The sequence below is a fragment of the Mobula birostris genome, chromosome 6 (genome assembly GCF_030028105.1).
Source record: "Mobula birostris isolate sMobBir1 chromosome 6, sMobBir1.hap1, whole genome shotgun sequence".
Lineage (NCBI taxonomy): Eukaryota > Metazoa > Chordata > Chondrichthyes > Myliobatiformes > Myliobatidae > Mobula > Mobula birostris.
Window position 1 is genome coordinate 129,619,678 of NC_092375.1, and position 18,758 is coordinate 129,638,435.

Sequence of the window (18,758 nt, forward strand, 5' to 3'; positions counted from 1 at the left end):
AAATGAATGCCCTTCAAAGCATTTACCCAAATAATTCTGTATACCTCTATCAAATTTCCCTTCAATCTTCTATGTTCCAAGGAATAAAGCCCTAACCAATTCAATCTTTCCTTATAACTCAGGTCAACCTGACCCAGCAACATACTTGTAAATTTTCTCTATACTCTTTCAACCTTACTTACATCTTTCCTGTAGGTAGGTGACCAAAATTGCACACAGTACTCCAAATTAGGCCTCACCAATGTCTTACACAACTTCAACAACATCACATATCTGTCATCAATACTTTGATTTAAGACTAATGTGCAAAAACTGTCTTTACATCCCTTATATCATGATGCCACTTTCCATAAGGCATAGGAGCAGAAATAGGCCATTTGGCCCATCAAGTCTGCTCCACCATTCAATCATGGTTGATCCTTTTATCCCCTCTTCAGCACCACTCTCCAGCCTTCTCCCCATAACCTTTGATGCCATGTCCAATCAAGAACCTATTAAGCTCTGCCTTAAATGCACCCACCGACCTGGCCTGTGGTAACAAATTCCATAAATACACCATCCTATGGCTAAAGAAATTTCTTCACATCTCTCTTTTAAATGGACGCTCTTCTATCCTGAGGTTGTGCTCTCTTGTCTGAGACTCCCCACCATGGGAAAATCCTTCCCACATCTACTCTATCTAGGCCTTTCAACATTTGAAATATTTCAATGAGACACTCCCCACCCCCCCCCCAGTCTTTCTAAATTCCTGCAGGTACAGACCCAGAGTCATCAAACATTCCTCGTATGATATCCCTTTCATTCCTTGAATCATCCTTGCGAACCTCCTCTGAACCCTCTCCAATGCCAGAACATCTTTTTCTGAGACGCCGACAACTGTTCACAATACTCAGGGTGAGGCCTTACCAGTGCCTTATAAAGCCTCAGCAACACACCCCAGCTCTTGTATTCTAGATATCTTGAAATGAATGCTAACATTGCATTTGCCTTCCTCACCACCAACTCAAACTGCAGTTAATCTTTAGGGTGTTCTGCACAAGGACTCCCCAAGTCCCTTTGCATCTCAGATTTTTGGATTTTCTCCCTGTTTAGAAAACATTTACTTCTTCTACCAAAGTGCATGACCGTGCATTTTTCAATATTGTATGTCATTTACCACTCTTTTGCCCATTCTCCTAATCTGCCTAAGTCCCTCTGCAGACTATCTGTTTCCTCAACACTACCGGCTCCTACAACAATCTTTGTATCAACTGCAAACTTGGCAACAAAGCCAGCTACTGTATTCCATCATCTAAATCATTGATATATAGCATAAGAAGAAACGGTCCCAACACCGACCCCTGCAGAACACCACTAGTCAGTAGCAGCCAACCAGAAAAGGATCTTTTTATTCACTCTCACTGCCTCCTACCAATCAGCTAATGCTCTAACCATGCCAGTAACTTTCCTGTAATACCATGGGCCCTTAACTTGGTAAATAGCCTCTGAGACACCTTGTCAAAAGCCTTCTGAAAGTCCAAATATATAACATCCACTGTATCCCCTTTATCAATCCTACTTGTAATCTCCTCAAAGAATTCCAACAGGTTTGTCAGGCAAGATTTTTCCTTAAGGAAACCATGCTGACTTTGTCACGTTTTATCCTGTGTCATCAAGTGCTCCATAACCTCATCCTTAACAATTGACTCCAACGTCTTCCCAACCACTGAGGTCAGGTTAACTGGTCTATAATTTCCTTTCTGCTGCCTTCCTCCTTTCTTAAAGAGTGGATTGACATTTCCAGTCTTCCAGTCCTCTGATACCATGCCAGAGTCCAATGATTTTTGAAAGATTATTTCTTATGCCTCCACAATCCCTAATGGTATCTCTTTCAGAACCTTAGGGTGCAGTTCATCTGGTCCAGGTGACTTATGTACCCTCTGTTCTTTCAGTTTTCTGAGCGCCTTCTCTCTTGTAACAGTATCTGCACCCACTTCTCTTCCTTCACATACTACATCATGCATACTGCTAGTGTCTTCCACAGTGAAGACTGATGCAAAATATTCATTTAGTTCATCTGTCATCTCCTTGTCCCTGCTAATATTTCCCTGGGCTCATTTTCTAGAGGTCCTATATCCACTCTCATTTCTCTTATTTTTTATTGTTTGCTAGCTTGCTTTCATATTTCATCTTTTCCCTCCTAATGATTCTTTTAGTTGCTCTCTGTAGGTTTTTAAAAGCTTCCCAATCCTCTACCTTTCCACCAATTTTTGCTTAGTTGTATACCCTCTCTTTTGCTTTTACATAAGCTTTGACTTCCCTTGTCAACCACAACTGTACTACTACGTAATTTGAGCATTTCTTTGTTTTTGGAGTACATCCGTCCTGCACCTTCCTCATTTTCCCCAGAGACTCAAGCCATTGTTGCTCTGCTGTCAACATTTCCTTTCAGTTTACTTTGGCCAACTCCTCTCTCATACCAGTGTAATTTCCTTTACTCCACTCTTGCTATGTCAGACTTTACTTTCTCCCTATCAAATTTCAAATTGAACTCAATCATATTGTGATCACTGTCTCCTAAGGGTTCTTTTACCTTAAGCTCCCTAATCACCTCCAGTTCATTACATAACACCCAATCCAGTATAGCTGATCCCCTAGTAGGCTCAAGGACAAATTGCTCTAAAAAGCCATCTTGTAGCATTCAACAAACTCACTCTCTTGAGATCCATTACAACTTGATTTTCTCAATCGACCTGCATGTTGAAATCTCCCATAACGTTGCCTTTTGACACACCTGTTCTGTTTCCATTGTAATTTGTGGTCCACATCCCCAGCCACTGTTGGGAGATCTTTATATAACTGCCATCAGGGTCATTTTATCTTTGCAATTTCTTAACTCAACCCACAAGGATTCAACATCAACCGATCCTACATCACATCTTTCTACTGATTCTATGCCATTCTTTACCAGCTGAGCCACACCACACCCTCTGCCTACCCTCCTATCCCTCCGATACAATATGTAACCTTAGATATTCAGGTCCCAACTACACCCATCCTTCAGCCACGATTCAGTGATGGCCACAACATCATACCTGACAACTGTAATAGTGCAACAAGATCATTCTTCTGAGGAGTAGATTTAAAAGGTGGGCAGAGGGGAGAGAGAAACATATAGTGATAGATAAAACCTGAAGGGGGAGGGGGAGATGAAGTAAAGAGGTGGGAAGTTGATTGGTGAAAGAGACAGTAGACCATGGAAGAAAGAAAAGTGGGGAAGGAGCACTAGAGGGAGGCGATGGGCGGGCGATGAGGTGAGAGAGGGAAAAGGTGAAGGGGGGGAATGGGGGGCATTACCAGAAGTATGAGAAATCGATGTTCATGCCACCAGATTTCAGGCTACGCAAACCGAATATAATGGGTTGCTCCTCCAGTCTAAGTGTGGCCTCATCACGACAGTGGAGAAGACCATGGATGGACATTTCGGAATGGGAATGGGAAGTGGAATTAAAATGGGTGGCCATTGGGAGATCCTGCTTGTTCTGGTGGACAGAGCATAGATGCTCGGCGAAGCGGTCTCCCAATTTACGTCGGGTCTCACCAATATACAGGAGGTCACACTGGAAGCACTCAACACAGTAAATGACCGCAACAAGACTCACAGGTGAAGTGTCGCCTCACCTGGAAGAACTGTTTAGGGCCCTGATGGTAGCAAGGGAGGAGGTGTAAGGGCAGGTGTAGCACCATCACAGTTGCCTCTTTTCCCCCTTTCCTTCTGGGTTGCAGCGTGAAACTCAGTGCCAGAGACCTGACCACTCTGACTATCCTCTGCTAGGTCAACCCCCAACAGTATCCAAAGTGGTATACCTGTTGCTGAAGGGGATGGCCACAGTGTCCTCTGCACTGACTCCTTAACCCTTTGCTCTTCCTGACTGTTACCCAGTTTCCTGTGTCCTCCACCTTAGCTCTAACTACCTCTCTGTATGTCTTATGTTGAAAAATATGATATGAATCAGGATATCATATTTGTACCTCTTAAGTTCACCAGCCTACAGTTGCTCATAGTTTAATTTGTAATTCCACACAGTTACATTTTCCTTCGGAGCCCACCCTTGGATTTAGGCACCACTTGCAGAGTTGTTTCCTCCATGTTCCAATGACACAGTGACAATCCGGATACTTGGTGGTTTATGTGTGGAGTGGGCGTGTTTTCCCCCTGTGAGTTTCCCCAAGGTGCTCTGATTTCCTAAAGGCATTTTGATAGGTAGGTTAGCTGGCGTAGATTAATAATATGTAAGGGCATGTTAGGATCTGATGGGAGTCGACGGGAATGTGGGAATGAGTGTCAGATTAGAGAAAATGGATGCTTATCATCTAGTGCAGACTCAGTGGACTGACAGGCCTGGGTTCCCTGTTTACAACTCTACAGTTATTACATCAGTTTGATATACTACTAAATTATAAGATTTCCTACCATGGCCCACAGCTGCAGAAATTCTCAGCAAAGAATTCAGGAACTTGAGAAATAATTAACAACTTTCAAAAAAAACATCTTACCACAGTTCAATCTCCTGAAACACTTCACAAAATCGAATTTGGTCCGAAATCCGAAACCACACCAAATATGTTTGGGCAGCTGACCATCAGCTTGGCCAACTGCAACTCCAGCAGTGCATTCCAGGCACACACACTGTCCATGTAAAAAACTCCATCCCTTACCTAAAATTCATGCCATCTAGTATTTAGACTTTCAACCCTGGGGGAAAAAAAACAGCTATTGACCCATGCAACACATATCAAAGTTGCTGGTGAACGCAACAGGCCAGGCAGCATCTCTAGGGAGAGGTACAGTCGACGAGGTATAGAGATGCTGCCTGGCCTGCTGCATTGAAACGTCAACTGTAACTCTTCCTAGAGATGCTGCCTGGCCTGCTGCGTTCACCAGCAACTTTGATGTGTGTTGCTTGAATTTCCAGCATCTGCAGAGTTCCTGTTGTTTGAGCTATTGACCCATGCCTTGCACTAATCTTATAAACTCCTTTCAGAACTTCCATTACCCTCAGCTATTCCAGAGAAAACAATCCCAAGTTTGTCCAACTTCTCCTTAGCGCATATACTCTCTTCTAGTCTCTGCAGCATGCTGGTAAGCCTTCACATTGCTCCCAAATAGGATGACCAGAGACAAATTCCAATTAGCTGTTGGAAATAAACACTTGACAGTCCATTGCTTTTATAAACATACCATTCTGAGGCCAACATACTCAGATCTTCACTGCTACTTTATGAAAAAAATAATCAAGAGGCGTATTTCAAATTACTTCATTTATAGAAGAATTCTATGATTATTTTTGATAATCTTTCATTCAGTGCTTCCCACCTTTACTCCCGATGATGTGGGTAAATGGAATTCAAATACTGATAATTTAAAGTTTAGTCAAATAAAATCAAGGCACCCAATGGCTTTCTCACCAAGACATACACTTAGTGGCCATTTTATTAGGAACACCTGTACACTTGCTCATTAATACAAATATCTAATCAGCCAATCATGTGACAGCGACTCAGTGCAGGTAGAGGTGGTTAACTGCTGTTCAGACCAAACATCAAAATGGGGAAGAAATGTGATCTAAGTGGCTTTGACCATGGAATGATTGTTAGTACCAAATGAGGTGATTTGAGTATCTCAGAAAATGTTGACCTCCTGAGATTTTCACATACAACAGTCTCTAGAATTTACAGAATGGTGTGAAAAACAAAATAAACAGTAAGTAGTTTGGTGAAAATGCCTCATTCATGACAGAGGAGAAAGGCTAGTCTGATTCAAACTGACAGGAAGTCGACAATAACTAATATTGCAACACACATTATAACAATGGTATGGAGAAAAGCATCTCTGTACACACAACACGTCAAACCATGAAGTGGATGGGCTACAGCAGCGAAAGACCATGAACATATAATCAATGGCCACTTTGTTAGGTACAGAAAGTACTTAATAAAGTGGTCACAGAGTATACAGCACAGAAACAGGCCCTTCGGCCCATTGAGCATATGGCAACCATTAACCACCCATTCACAGTAAACCTATTCCCATTAACTCTCCACAGATTCTACCACACCTGCACAACAGGGGAAATTTACAGGGGCCAATTAATGTACCAAACTGAATATCTTTGGAATGTGGAAAGAAAATAGGGCTCCAGATCCAGTGGAAAAGAATGGAAACAATAGGATTGCCTCTCATCAGGGAACCGGTACGAATCCAATGGGAAGTCAGCCTTCTTTCTGATCTTTATATTTCCCCCTACAGTGAATGCAGACAGTTTAATGCAGCACACAGTAAGATGCTATTATTGGATGAAAACTTAGCATGGTGTAGTTCTGGCTGAGAAGGCCATTGATTGTCTTGATTGTGACAGAAAAGGATCACCATTCAATATATAAGGAATAAAGGGGAATAACAATCTCAATCTCCCCTCTCAAAAGAACTTTCTGAATTCTTACAATAAAAAACATCACATTTATTGTTTTCGTATAAGTTACAAGAGGTGCTACTGGAAAGGACAGTGAAATCAGTTTTAATAATAATTTTCAAAACCTGTAGGGGCAATGTGGATGGAGCAGAGGCAACTAGGTAAACAGGCAGCAAGGAAACAAAAAAAATTTGCAGATGCGGGAAATCCAAAGCAACCCACACAAACTACTGGAGGAACTCAGAAGTTCAGGCAGCATCTATGAAAATGCATGAACAGTCGACATTTTGGGCTAAGACCTTACAACTTCCTTTGCCGTATACCTCTATGATTCTGTAGCTCATAGAGCCATTTCTTCATTAGTTGTGCACACAATAAAAATGCAAGTTACAATCACGGAGTTAAAAAAAGCGGCCAGTTGTGGGTAACAAGCATCAAATCATTTGGTATGATTGCAATGCGCATAGTTAAAACATTCATAAACAGCTTTCTCAGCTGTACGATTAGCTATATTATGTCTTAAGAACTGAAGGATTTGCATAAAACTAGGAAGAATTTAACAGGCAAAGTGAAAGCAATTCAGCCCAACTGATCTCCGCACAATATAAGCTAAATCATCTAACCATTTCAATACTTCTGTTCCCCCTCACGTACTTACCTAACTTTCCATTAAACACCCACACTATTCCCTATGGCAATCCGTTCCAGACTTGCCACTCCCTCAGGGAAAAAGAAGTTTCTCCTGAATTCACTCAGTGGCCTCCAAAGGCAATTGTATCAATACCAATCACACTTGTGGCCAAACTGTAATAGATTGCAAACCTGTAACATTCTGTAAACACAAATATTGACAGAGAAACAATGTTTTGTCAATAAGACTTGCATCAAAGCCCACTTTATTGAACCAGTGCTCAGCTGCAGCTTTGTTCATGTAAGGAGTAGTATATCCACAGGCACCATATGGCATCTGCTCCCATGGGATGCAAGCTCTCAGCAGTTTTAAGTACAGATGTACTCTTAGACACTTTACCTTCCACTCAGCGTAGAGTTAAAGGGCACCACATGGATTCCCAGGGGGCCGCCGTCTCCAGAAAATTCTACCTTCTTTGTCAAATCACTGCCAAAAAAAAAGACGGATGAGGTTACACCTAAAACAGCTGAGACGCTACAAAATGGCTTTTTTAACCCATTAGTCCAAATAAGGAAATAAGAGTAGGGTGACTGGATTATAAAGAATTCTGTTGGAACTCTTAGAAGAAAGGCATGAATAAAGCAAATGCAAATGAGTAAAACAATGTTTGCTCCCTGCTGTAACCAGGCATGTAGCATAGTAGATCCTGCAATGCTATTACAGCTCAGGGTGTTCTGAACTTCCCAGTTCAATTCCGGTGCCGTTCTGTAAGGAGTCTCTGTACGTCCTCCTCACGGAACGTGTGGGTTTTCACCAGGTCTTCCGGTTTCCTCACAGTCCAATGGCGTACTGGGTAGATTAGCTGGTCATTGTAAATTGTCCTGTGATTAGGTTAGAGTTAATTGTGTTTATTGGGGGTTGTTGGGGTGGTGGAAGGCCTACTCTGTGCTGTATCACTAAATAAATAAATAAATGGCTACGGGCGTCTCTTGCCGTTTTGTTTTTACAGATGTCCACAAATGGATTTTGTCCATAAACCTGAAAATACATCGAAAAATCTTTGAGTAGGGTAACCATCTTTCAACAGTATTGTAATCTATATCATCAAAAGCACATGAGCAGAGAGAATAATTACTAAAAGTAAAAGTGGGTAGGATGAAAGGGGGGGAGAGAGGGGGGAGAGAGGGGGGAGAGGGGAGGGGAGGGGGAGGGGAGGGGGAGGGGGAGGGGTGAGGGGTGAGGGGGAGAGAGGGGGAGAGGGGGGGAGAGGGGGGGAGAGGGGGGGAGAGGGGGAGGGGGAGAGGGGGAGGGGGAGAGGGGGGGAGAGGAGGAGGGGGAGAGGAGGAGGGGGAGAGGGGGGGAGAGGGGGGAGGGGGAGAGGGGGGAGGGGGAGGGGGAGGGGGAGGGGGAGGGGGAGAGGGGGGAGGGGGGAGAGGGGGGGAGGGGGAGAGGGGGGGAGTGGGAGAGGGGGGAGAGGAAGGGGGAGAGAGAGGGGGAGGGGGAGAGGGGAGAGAGGGGGAGGGGGAGAGGGGGGGAGGGGGAGAGGGGGGGAGAGGGGGGAGAGGGGGGGAGAGGGGGGGAGGGGGAGAGGGGGGGAGAGGGGAGAGGGGGGGAGAGGGGAGAGGGGGGAGAGGGGAGAGGGGGGGAGAGGGGAGAGGGGGGGAGAGGGGAGAGGGGGGGAGGGGGGAGAGGGGAGAGGGGGGAGAGGGGAGAGAGGGGAGAGGGGGGGAGAGGGGAGAGGGGGGGAGAGGGGAGAGGGGGGGAGAGGGGAGAGGGGGGGAGAGGGGAGAGGGGGGGAGAGGGGGAGATGGGGGAGAGAGGGGGGAGAGAGAAAATTAGATACATTCATAGGATTGAATGTATGTCAGACTTTTAAATTTATTACTACAGGAGATCATTCATACATTGAGGTGTACATAAGTCAGGCATTCTTAACCTGCAGATGGCCTGCGTAATTAATACTAGACTTTGGTCTTCAGAACATGTGCTGATACAAGACAATAAAGTTTTCTCATCTTACAGCTCCAAACCAGAACTATGCTGCTTATGTAAAGAATTTTGGGGGGAAGGGGGGAAGGGGGGAGAGGGGAGTAAATGAGAGTGCCATCAGGTTAAGAACACAGCCATTATAATTATCAGCAAAAAGCTTGACCATCAATGCAAAGCAATTAAACATTGCAAGTTCTGAAGAGGGAGCTCATGTGGGTAAGTTACAACCTCCTGCAGATTTTTTCTCCACAGCACCTCAAGAAATTCTTCAACAGAGAAAGGCATTGCAGTTCCCCAGTCTTGCCTTCCGGTTGATATGCACAACCTCAAAGGCGTCAGGTTACACTTGTATGGAATCAAATTAATTAAGACAATGGGAAGTACGTTTTCATTAGCATCTATATGCTTACTCCCCTATCACAACAACGTTGTCTGTTCTTGACACATTGGCTCACCAAGCTATTCACAGAATTTCCAGCAGAGGTAATTGAATTGAATTGAATTGACTTTATTACTTACATCCTTCATATACATGAGTAAAAATCTTTACATTACATCTCTGTCTAAATGTGCAATTTATAGTAATTTATAATAAATATTATGTGCAACAGGATAGTCAATATAACATAGAAATACAGTTGCATCAGCATGAATTAAGCATCATGTTTATCTTTAGAAGCTTTATGTATGACGCATGGCTCTGGGGTTGAACATCTAATGGAATTTTTCTTTTTCCCCATTTTCTTGCTTAGTAGGGGTTTTTTTCCATCACAAAATTTTTTCAATCTTTATATAATTTTTTTCTTGAGACGTTGTTAGGTGTTGTTTACTTTGATGTACTCGTGTTTATTTTGGAAAAAAATAATAAAAAGATTTGAAAAGAAAGAAAGCATGAATTAAGCAGTCTGATGGCCTGGTGGAAGAAGCAGTCCTGGAGCCTGTTGGTCCTGGCTTTTATGCTGTGGTACCATTTCCCAGATGGCAACAACTGGAAAAGTTTGTGGTTGGGATGATTCGGGTCCCCAATGATCCCCTGGGCCCTTTTTACACACCTATTTTTGTAAATGTCCCAAATCATGGGAAGTTCACATCTACAGATGTGCTGGGCTGTCTGCACCACTCTCTGCAGAGTCCTGCGATTGAGGGAAGAATATCTCTAACTATGAGTCAACTGATGAAAAGATTACTTGTAAAATCAGGTTTATCACTGTCTTATATGACATGAAAATTGTTGTTTTGCAGCTGCAGTACAATGCAAAGACAAAGAAAATTACTATAACAAAATAGAGCAAAAAAAGTAATAACGAGTTAGTGTTCATGAGTTCATGGACCATTCAGAAATCTGATGACAAAAGGAAAGGAGCAGTTCTTGAATAGTTGAGTGTGGGTCTTCAGGCTCCGTACCACGTCCTAATTGTAGTATTGAAAAGATGGCGAGGGTCCTTATTGATGCATGCATTCTTCCTGAGGCACCAGTTCCGGAAGACACCCTCAACGGTGGGGAGGGTTGAGACCATAATGACCAAGTCTGCAACTCTCTGCAGCTTCTTCCTATCCTGTCCATCGGAGCCTCCCTCTGTACCAGACTGTGATGCAGCTTGTCATAATGTTCTCTCCTGTACCGCTATCGAAATTTGCAAAGATAAAAATGAGGTGCCAAACAGGGGTGACTTTTTGAATTCAGCTCACAAGAGAATCATCAAGTATTCCCATTTACAATCACTACAGCTGAAATCTGTAGCCACAGACACTGAAGTAAGAAAGAATTGTTTCAAGTCTTTTTAAAAAAATAGCGATCTTCAGAACTAACAGACTGGAGACTCCAGACCACCCAGGGAGCAAACACAGCAGCTGGAGGCTCAGGGGAGGTCTCCATTGTCTCAGGAAATGTGGCTGCCAGAGAAGGCTCCAGGTAAAAACAAAGGGTGTAAATGACACGTTTAATGAATTATTTAATGCAAAAATATAGACCAGTAGGTCACACGCTCAAACACTGAAATTGCCAGTCATCTGTGATGCTATTAGTGCATTAAAAATCAATGCAGTTGCACCAAAGAATGAGCGTTGGGGCTTCTAATTCAAGCTACACCCTGCTGGAAATTTCTGAGGTACAGTTGTCATATGGGAAGACAAGAAACAGGAACAGCCCCTCCTGCTTGCACTTGGCTGGTCAAGTTTTCTGCCCTCAATTCCCTTACTGCTTAGAAATCTTTTTTGTCTTAGCATTGAAGGACTCTGCCACATAGCTCCCTGTGACAAGGAGTTCCAAAGATTCATAACCCATCAGGAGAAGAAATCTTCTTCATCTAACTCAGAAATGGGCACCCCCTTACTCCAAGACCATGTCCTCTGATTCTGAACTCTTCCAAGAGAATAAACATCCTAATGGCATTTAACCTGTCTAGTCCCCCTAAGAATCCTATATGTTTGAATTAGATAACTCTCAAACCAAAGTGAATATCAATCCTTTGAACTTTTCTTCACAAGCCAAATCTTTCAATTCAATTCAACTCAAATTCAAGTTTAATTTTCATTCAACCATACATGAGTACCCATGAATACAGCCAAACGAGACAGCGTTACTCCAGGGCCAAGGTGCAACACAGTACCATGAGTCTCACACAGCACAAAGCACACATAACACATAAAGATAATCGGTAAGATACAGCCATGCAAAAAGATGGTCCAGGCCCGAGCCATGAATGGTGCAGAAATCTGCGGTCGACCACAGTAAACACTGGGGTGGAGGGGCAGGGCAGCTCTAATTCTATCCAGCCTTGACGCCACGCCACAGCTCTCCTGGTGAAGCACACTGCTCCATTGCCTCTCTTCTGGCGGCTATAAACAGGCAACATCACATCACTACAATCGAGGTCACACAGCTCCCCCGCCATCCGCCCCTGCTTCCCTCCAATAAATCAGTGAATTGAATTTGCCATTCCAGGTTAACAATGTCCAAAAGGGTCTTGCAGTCACAAGAAAAGCAACTAAGACAGTCACTGACTCTTAGACTGTACGCTTATACCCAGGATCATCCCAGTGAAACTTCCCTGAATAGGATCCAATAAAATAATAATTTCCTTAAGTAAGGACACCAAAACTACAGCATTTATAGTATTCTAAACATGGTGTCGCTAGTGTCTTTTTAAAAATGCAAAAGGCCTTCCCTTCTCCTGTACTCCAACCCACTGAAAAAAGGGCCAACGTTCCATTATTTACCCTGTTTTCAGGTGATAAATAATGCTGGGCTCACCAACAACCAGACAAGCTTTACATACGTACATACAATGGGATCTTGAATTTGAATTTGGTCAACATTTTGTCCAAGAAAGAACTTGATACAAAGTTCAAATGGAGAGTTACGAAAAGTTTGGACAAAGAATTAAGTCTTAAGAAGCACGATGAAGGAGATAAATAAATAGGTATTAGAGAATGAGGCTATGTAGAGACTTCCATATGAATGTGAAAATGTCCAAGATCAAGATTGTTTAATGTCATTTCCAGGACACAGTGCAAAGGAGGATAAAAGAATTTGTTACTCCGGATCTGCTGCAGTGCAAGAAAGCACAATAATAATAAAAGATACAATAAATATAAATACCACAATCACTTAGAAGGTTACCGTTAAGCTGGATTTTATGAGTAAGAATGCAAGTTGAAACATTGAAGAAAGTTGTGCTCAATTGTGGAAAGTAAAATATAATGGCCAAAATAGCACTAGAATTGACATGTCCCAGAGGTAGCAAGGCACAGATGAGTGTGTCAGTGGAAAAGGAGCTGAGGAAACAACATGGCTTTCTCTCATTCATAGTTATTCAGAGGGGCAGATGTCACACAAAATTATACCCTCAAAAGGAGTTTTCAAATTTTATGAGATGAAACTGAATGGGTGCAAAGAAATTTTGTTTTCAACTAACTTCTCAACAAATTGCACTCTGTACAAGCAACTTAATCTTTGCCTGTCTAAAACACACTATTTTACCAATTTTATGCACTGTAAATATCAACCTGAATACTCTGAAATAGAAATTAAACACACAATTTTCTGTCTCAGAGATATAGCACACTGCCACTAGGTGAAGATGGTAGCTTTTTAAGTCCATGAATGTCTGGCTATTCCATTATTAGATTTATCACAAACAAGCTTGATCCAGACTTCATCCAACATTCAAATATGCACAAACTTAGCTCTACACATACTAATAACCATGATGAAACAAGATCTCAATTTCATATTTTCTTTTACCCTGCCCAAGAAAACTGCAACCAACTCCTGTGTTCATTTTATTGAAACCACCAACAACAGCAAAGCCCTCCAATACATTTAGGATTTTGTGTCATTCGGCACTTGAGATAAACAAGTACATTTCTCATGCAATGTGCCAAGGAATCAGAGAGGAGAGTGAGGAGTTATTTTTCACACAGCAAGTTGCTGTGATTTGGAATGTATTGCATGAAAGGGTGTCAAAATTAAGTCCAACACCAACTTTCAAAAGGAAATTGGATATTGGAAAAAAATTGTAGAGCTTTGGGAAATGAGATGGAGTGTGTGACTAATTGGATTGCTCTTTGAAGGAGAAGACAAACATATATGGGTGAAATGCTATCTAGAATTCTGAGGGACATTCACAGCTACATGATCTGGGGTTTGCAGATAAGAGGGCTACCAAATAATATATAACTTGAAACACTTATCATTTTCACAGAATGAATGCTTAAAAATCAAAATAGCCCCTTCTATTTACAATCTTTTATTCCTTTCCTCCTCTGCCTCAAAGTGACAACTGTTTATATCTACACTAAGAAATAAAAATGGAAAATGCTGGAAGCACTCAGCATTTGTGGAAAGAGAAATAATACTTCAGTTGTTAGAAAGAAAAAAGGATGGACAAGCATTTGTCTTGCCATTATTTGGGACCCCGCTAGAAGTAAAGCTGTGTAAGCTCATAATTGGTCTGAGCTGCGTAAATCTTCACTCTATCTTTAGAACATCCTAAAACATGTACCTTTTGACTTTATTCTTAATGGCATGTGATTCAATGTCAAATTTTATATCATAGTTCCCCTGCAAAGATATTTTGGATTTATTTTTAAATCACATTGAAAATTTTTGTATAATTGCAAGCTGTGACACAAAGTTTTTATCCTATTCTTGACCCTCCAACCCCTTGCCTTCTCTCTCTCTCTCATAACAGGCTGATACAGAAGGAATGCAAGAAAATGAAAAGGATAGATTACCCAAGGACAAACTTGGATAAGCTTTCACAACCTTACAAACGTGCAACTGTGACAAAACACAAAAAAAGAGATCAGGAAGATTTATGATTCAGAGAAGTCAGAGACACAAAGACAAACAGCAAAGAGCTCTGGTGAAGGAGCAACTGAAAGCTCACTTGCTGAGCAGGAAATGTACATTTATCAGTTTATTTTCCTCACAAGGAAATGGAGGAAGATAAGCAGATGTGACACACTTCCCCACAAGATAAAATGTCCTATGCAGCAGTGGGTGGTGGCGAATGTAGATGGGGAAGATTGCTACACAAATACAATGGTCTAACCCAGCATGATTTGGGCATCAGGATGACAACTTCTCAAATAAACTAATGAGTGCAATTTCATGATAGCTTAGGAGATGCCTTCCATCTTGTGATGTTCAATTGTGATTGCCTGCAAGAAAATTAATCTCAAGGTCATATATGGTCACTTTTAGTTTATGAAGACACGCAGTCCTCTTTTATTGTCATTTAGTAATGCATGCATTAAGAAATGATACAATATTTCCTCCAGTGTGATATCACAAAACACAGGACAGACCAAGACTGAAAAAAACTATCAAAACCACATAATTATAACATATAGTTACAACAGTGCAAAACACCATAACTTGATGAAGAAGTCCATGAGCACAGTAAAAAATTCAAAGTCTCCCAAATGTCCCACATCTCACGCAGACAGGAGAAGGAAGAAAAACTCTCCCTGCCATACCCGACCACGGTCCGACTCTGAGTCATCCGAAAACTTCGAGCTCTGATCAGCTCTCCGACACCGAGTACTGAGCGCCATCTCTATCCGAACGATTTGACCTCCATCTCGGTCACCAACAGCAGGCAAAGCCGGGGATATTGAGGCCTTCTCTCCGAAAGACTCCCAATCACGCAGTAACAACAGCAGCGAACTGGTGTTTCAGAAATTTTTTCCAGATGTTCCTCTGTGCTTTCACGTCCATCTCCATCAAATCAGAATTGTCCACGGCCCCTATTTAACGGATACGATATCATTTTTCACCGGAGGGCTGCGCACGCGCGGCGCACTGCTCTCTCTCCTCCCACTAGATAATAAGTTTACTTTGAAACTTTGAAGCATATCCCAAAGTAGTTTACAGTCAGTAATGTTTCTTGAATTAGAGCTACCGCTGACATAGAGGAAACATGACAGTTAAGTTGTGCATAGCAAATCCCATTAAAACAAACATAAATGTGATCAGATAATCCATTTTAGCATTGTCAAGAGATTTTTTTAAATGGTCAAAATACAGAGGAAAGCTCCCACGCTGATCTTCAAAACACTGACACAATTGTAAGGAAGTGGAAGTGCAGATGATGCCTCAGTTTAGCACTTCAGCATCCAAACAACAGCACACCATCAGCAGCGGTAAGCTCATTTAGGATTGCACTGGTGTGTCACTGATGCTTGCACTCAAAACTCTGGAGTGAGACAAACTTTCTGATTCACTGGCAAGAGTTCCACTAACTGACCATCACACCACCACCACTACACCATTTGCTCCACCCATTAACTACTAGAGGACGTAGGGGGTGGGGTAGGGTGGGATAGAGTGGAGGGACACTTCTCTGAGATACAGAAAGGACTGTGGGGCTTATAAATCTTAGAATATGTAAATATAACAACAATCCTTCAGAAAGAAAACAGGCAGGAGTACCGGATACTATACAGAGAGAGAAACATTACAGCAGGCAAAAACAGAAATAAAGAGTACAAGGTTCTCCTGGAGTCAGAACCCATCATTGACATCTATTGACTTTGCCATACCTTAGAGTGCTTTTTGAATGCTTGTCTGGTGGTCCTGGAGGCTCTGTTCTTACATCTTCTGTGGGTGCCCAGTTTGCCACCTGGAAAATTAGAAGGGACAAATGATTTATCAAGAATTGCTTCAGATCATTAATAGCAGCTTTGCATTAACCCAGTTGTTCAACTTTTACTAGTTCTCCAAGTGTACACTGGAGTTCTGTTCTGAAATACATCTCTACACTTCACCTGCAAAAATCAATTGCTGGATTCAATAAATTTAAAAAGAAGAATCTTAGAATCAGGTACTACAAGTACTTCAATAGATTAGTAAATCCAGGCTAATAATTAAGATGATTTGACACATTTAGCAACTCCATTACTAGAACTGGATTCTGATTGCAAGCCATTAAGTACATTGTAATATTTATTCTCCACTCTTCACAAAAACAATGACATAAATTAAGGTCTGGAAAAGTAATTAACCATCTACTATCTACCATCTACCCATCTACCCATTAACCATCTACCAGTCTTTTTCTAAAATAAGCTTTCAATAGGCTTTAAATTTCATGCAACGTTCAAGCTTCATGCAGAGACCAGCACATACAGACAATCCAACAAGCTAATTTACCTGTAGCTGAAACCAGGAAAATACAAGTGTCCTTTTTTTGTTATTGGAAAGTCAATGATTTTAAAAACAAGTTGACAAGTAGTATTTGTTCTGTACCCTTGATATCTTCAATTGACCCATTGCAAATGTTAATTAGTTAACTGCTTCTCAGGAAGGGATCTTAATCTAATTAGCAGAAAAGCTTTCGTATGTATGAGGCTGCACAACACCTATGAAGACAAACCAGAATGCACCCAGAGAAATTAAACCTACTAAACAAAATATACAGAGATTCGTTCCATGTTTTGTGCTATATACCAAAAGTACATACATACTAAAGAGGGAGAACAAAGTTATCTTCTTTGGTCCCCACCATAAAAGTCAATTTACCAAGTACCTCGTCTAACCTCCTATCCCAAAGGGAACTGGATTGTCCACAAAAATCATATTACAACTAACCCCAGGATGAATTATACGCCATCTAACGATGTCTATTTCTACCTCCGCTATCAGATCCTGTACCTACTTCAGCTTACTGTTAGACTGAGTTTTTTTGGGTAGATGATTTGTTTACCCTTTACCTCTTCCTAGAGATGCTGCCTAGCCTGCTGCGTTCACCAGCAACTTTGATGTGTGTTGCTTGAGTTTCCAGCATCTGCAGAATTCCTGTTGTTTTTGTTTACACTTAAATGACTTTGGCCACCAGACTTCTATTTGACAAAGTACTGTGGATTGAGTCCACCACAATGGGTTTCCTAAAAAGGTGTGAATACCAGATGCTTCTGGGGCCGTAATTCGACCTAGTGCTGTAGTTTCAAAGACAGTATTATCTATACATTATAAATATTAATTGTCTTCTATGTTAGTATGGGAAATGCCAAATAAATGTATTGTAGACTTAACTTGCATTCCTAAAGGCTGTGGATACCAACCCAGACATGTTGGCGTCAGAAGGAAAGGATGGTGTGATATCTTGTACGTAGCTTCAATAGGAAGCATTGTCTATAACTTTTTAGGTAGCGATTTTCTTTGTGTTTAACATATAAATATCGAGCCCACATTTAGCTAACAGACCTTTCTGCGGAAAGCGTTTCCATTCGTAAGATGCCTGCTGTACCTTGTTGTGTCGAATAAAGAAGCTGCTTTGTATCTACCAGTGACTCTGTCTCTCCGGTGATTTCATCCATGCTACAACACTTACGATCTGCTGAATACTTCTGCATGCCTTTGTTAATTATTGTCTTGCCCTTTTCAGTGCAGTCAGGGTCAGCTACCCATATTGTACTCTCTGTAATCATGAAGAAATCCAAACTCAGCTGCCCAACTCCTATCCCACTGATTTCAGCTACGGGGGAATGGACTCTACTCCATTTTGTTGAAATATGCTGCTTGAATTGGCTTTATGCTCTGGTGCCTGAACAAGGCTAATCATTACATGAAGTTTAATTTATCATAGAAAAATACGCAATAATAGATACTCTAATACAGTTACATTCCATTCACTCATCAACCAGAAACTCACTACCTACAGCAGCTCTCAACCAACAACAGCTTGATTCTTAAATTCACCTGACCACCATCTTGGTTATATTTGCAGCCTTCTCTGGTTCAATGGCTGTTTGAAGTTCCAGCCACTTCACTATTCCCAAATTAAATTGCTCCAGTCCTTCATTCAATTTCCTAGGCCAAAAGCCCCAGAATTCTTACACCAAGTCAAAGCCACACCTCTTTTTAAAATACTTCTTAAAACCTCACTCTTAGACCAGGGTGTATTGCCTAAAGATCTCCTTATGTGGTCATATCAATTTATGTACAATAAAGCATAGTGGAATGTTTTGAAGGTGTTATATAAACACAAGTTGCTGTTACAGACAAGCATGTGACTGGAAACTTTATGTTTTGGAATAGAAGCAATTTACACTTAAATAGCAATATAGCAAAACATCCCAAATATGCTTCAAAGGAATTTTATCAAACAGTATTTGGTCAGAGAGGCATGTTTCAAAGAGAGATTTAAATGAAGAGAGTGAGGTGGAGAGATTCAGAG

At 41.7% G+C, this 18,758-nt stretch overlaps 1 protein-coding gene across 9 annotated transcripts in view; it reads right to left on the reverse strand.

The window, feature by feature from the left end:
• LOC140199358 (partitioning defective 3 homolog B-like) overlaps positions 1-18,758 on the reverse strand; it is a 1,206,993-nt gene that overhangs the window by 661,590 nt on the left and 526,645 nt on the right. For all 9 annotated transcript variants that reach the window (XM_072261292.1, XM_072261291.1, XM_072261294.1 and 6 more), the window contains exons 5-6: positions 16,123-16,202; positions 7,483-7,569 (exon numbers count right to left, since the gene is read on the reverse strand). In XM_072261292.1, coding sequence (XP_072117393.1) covers positions 7,483-7,569; positions 16,123-16,202 — 167 coding nt within the window. The remainder of the gene's footprint in view (positions 1-7,482; positions 7,570-16,122; positions 16,203-18,758) is intronic.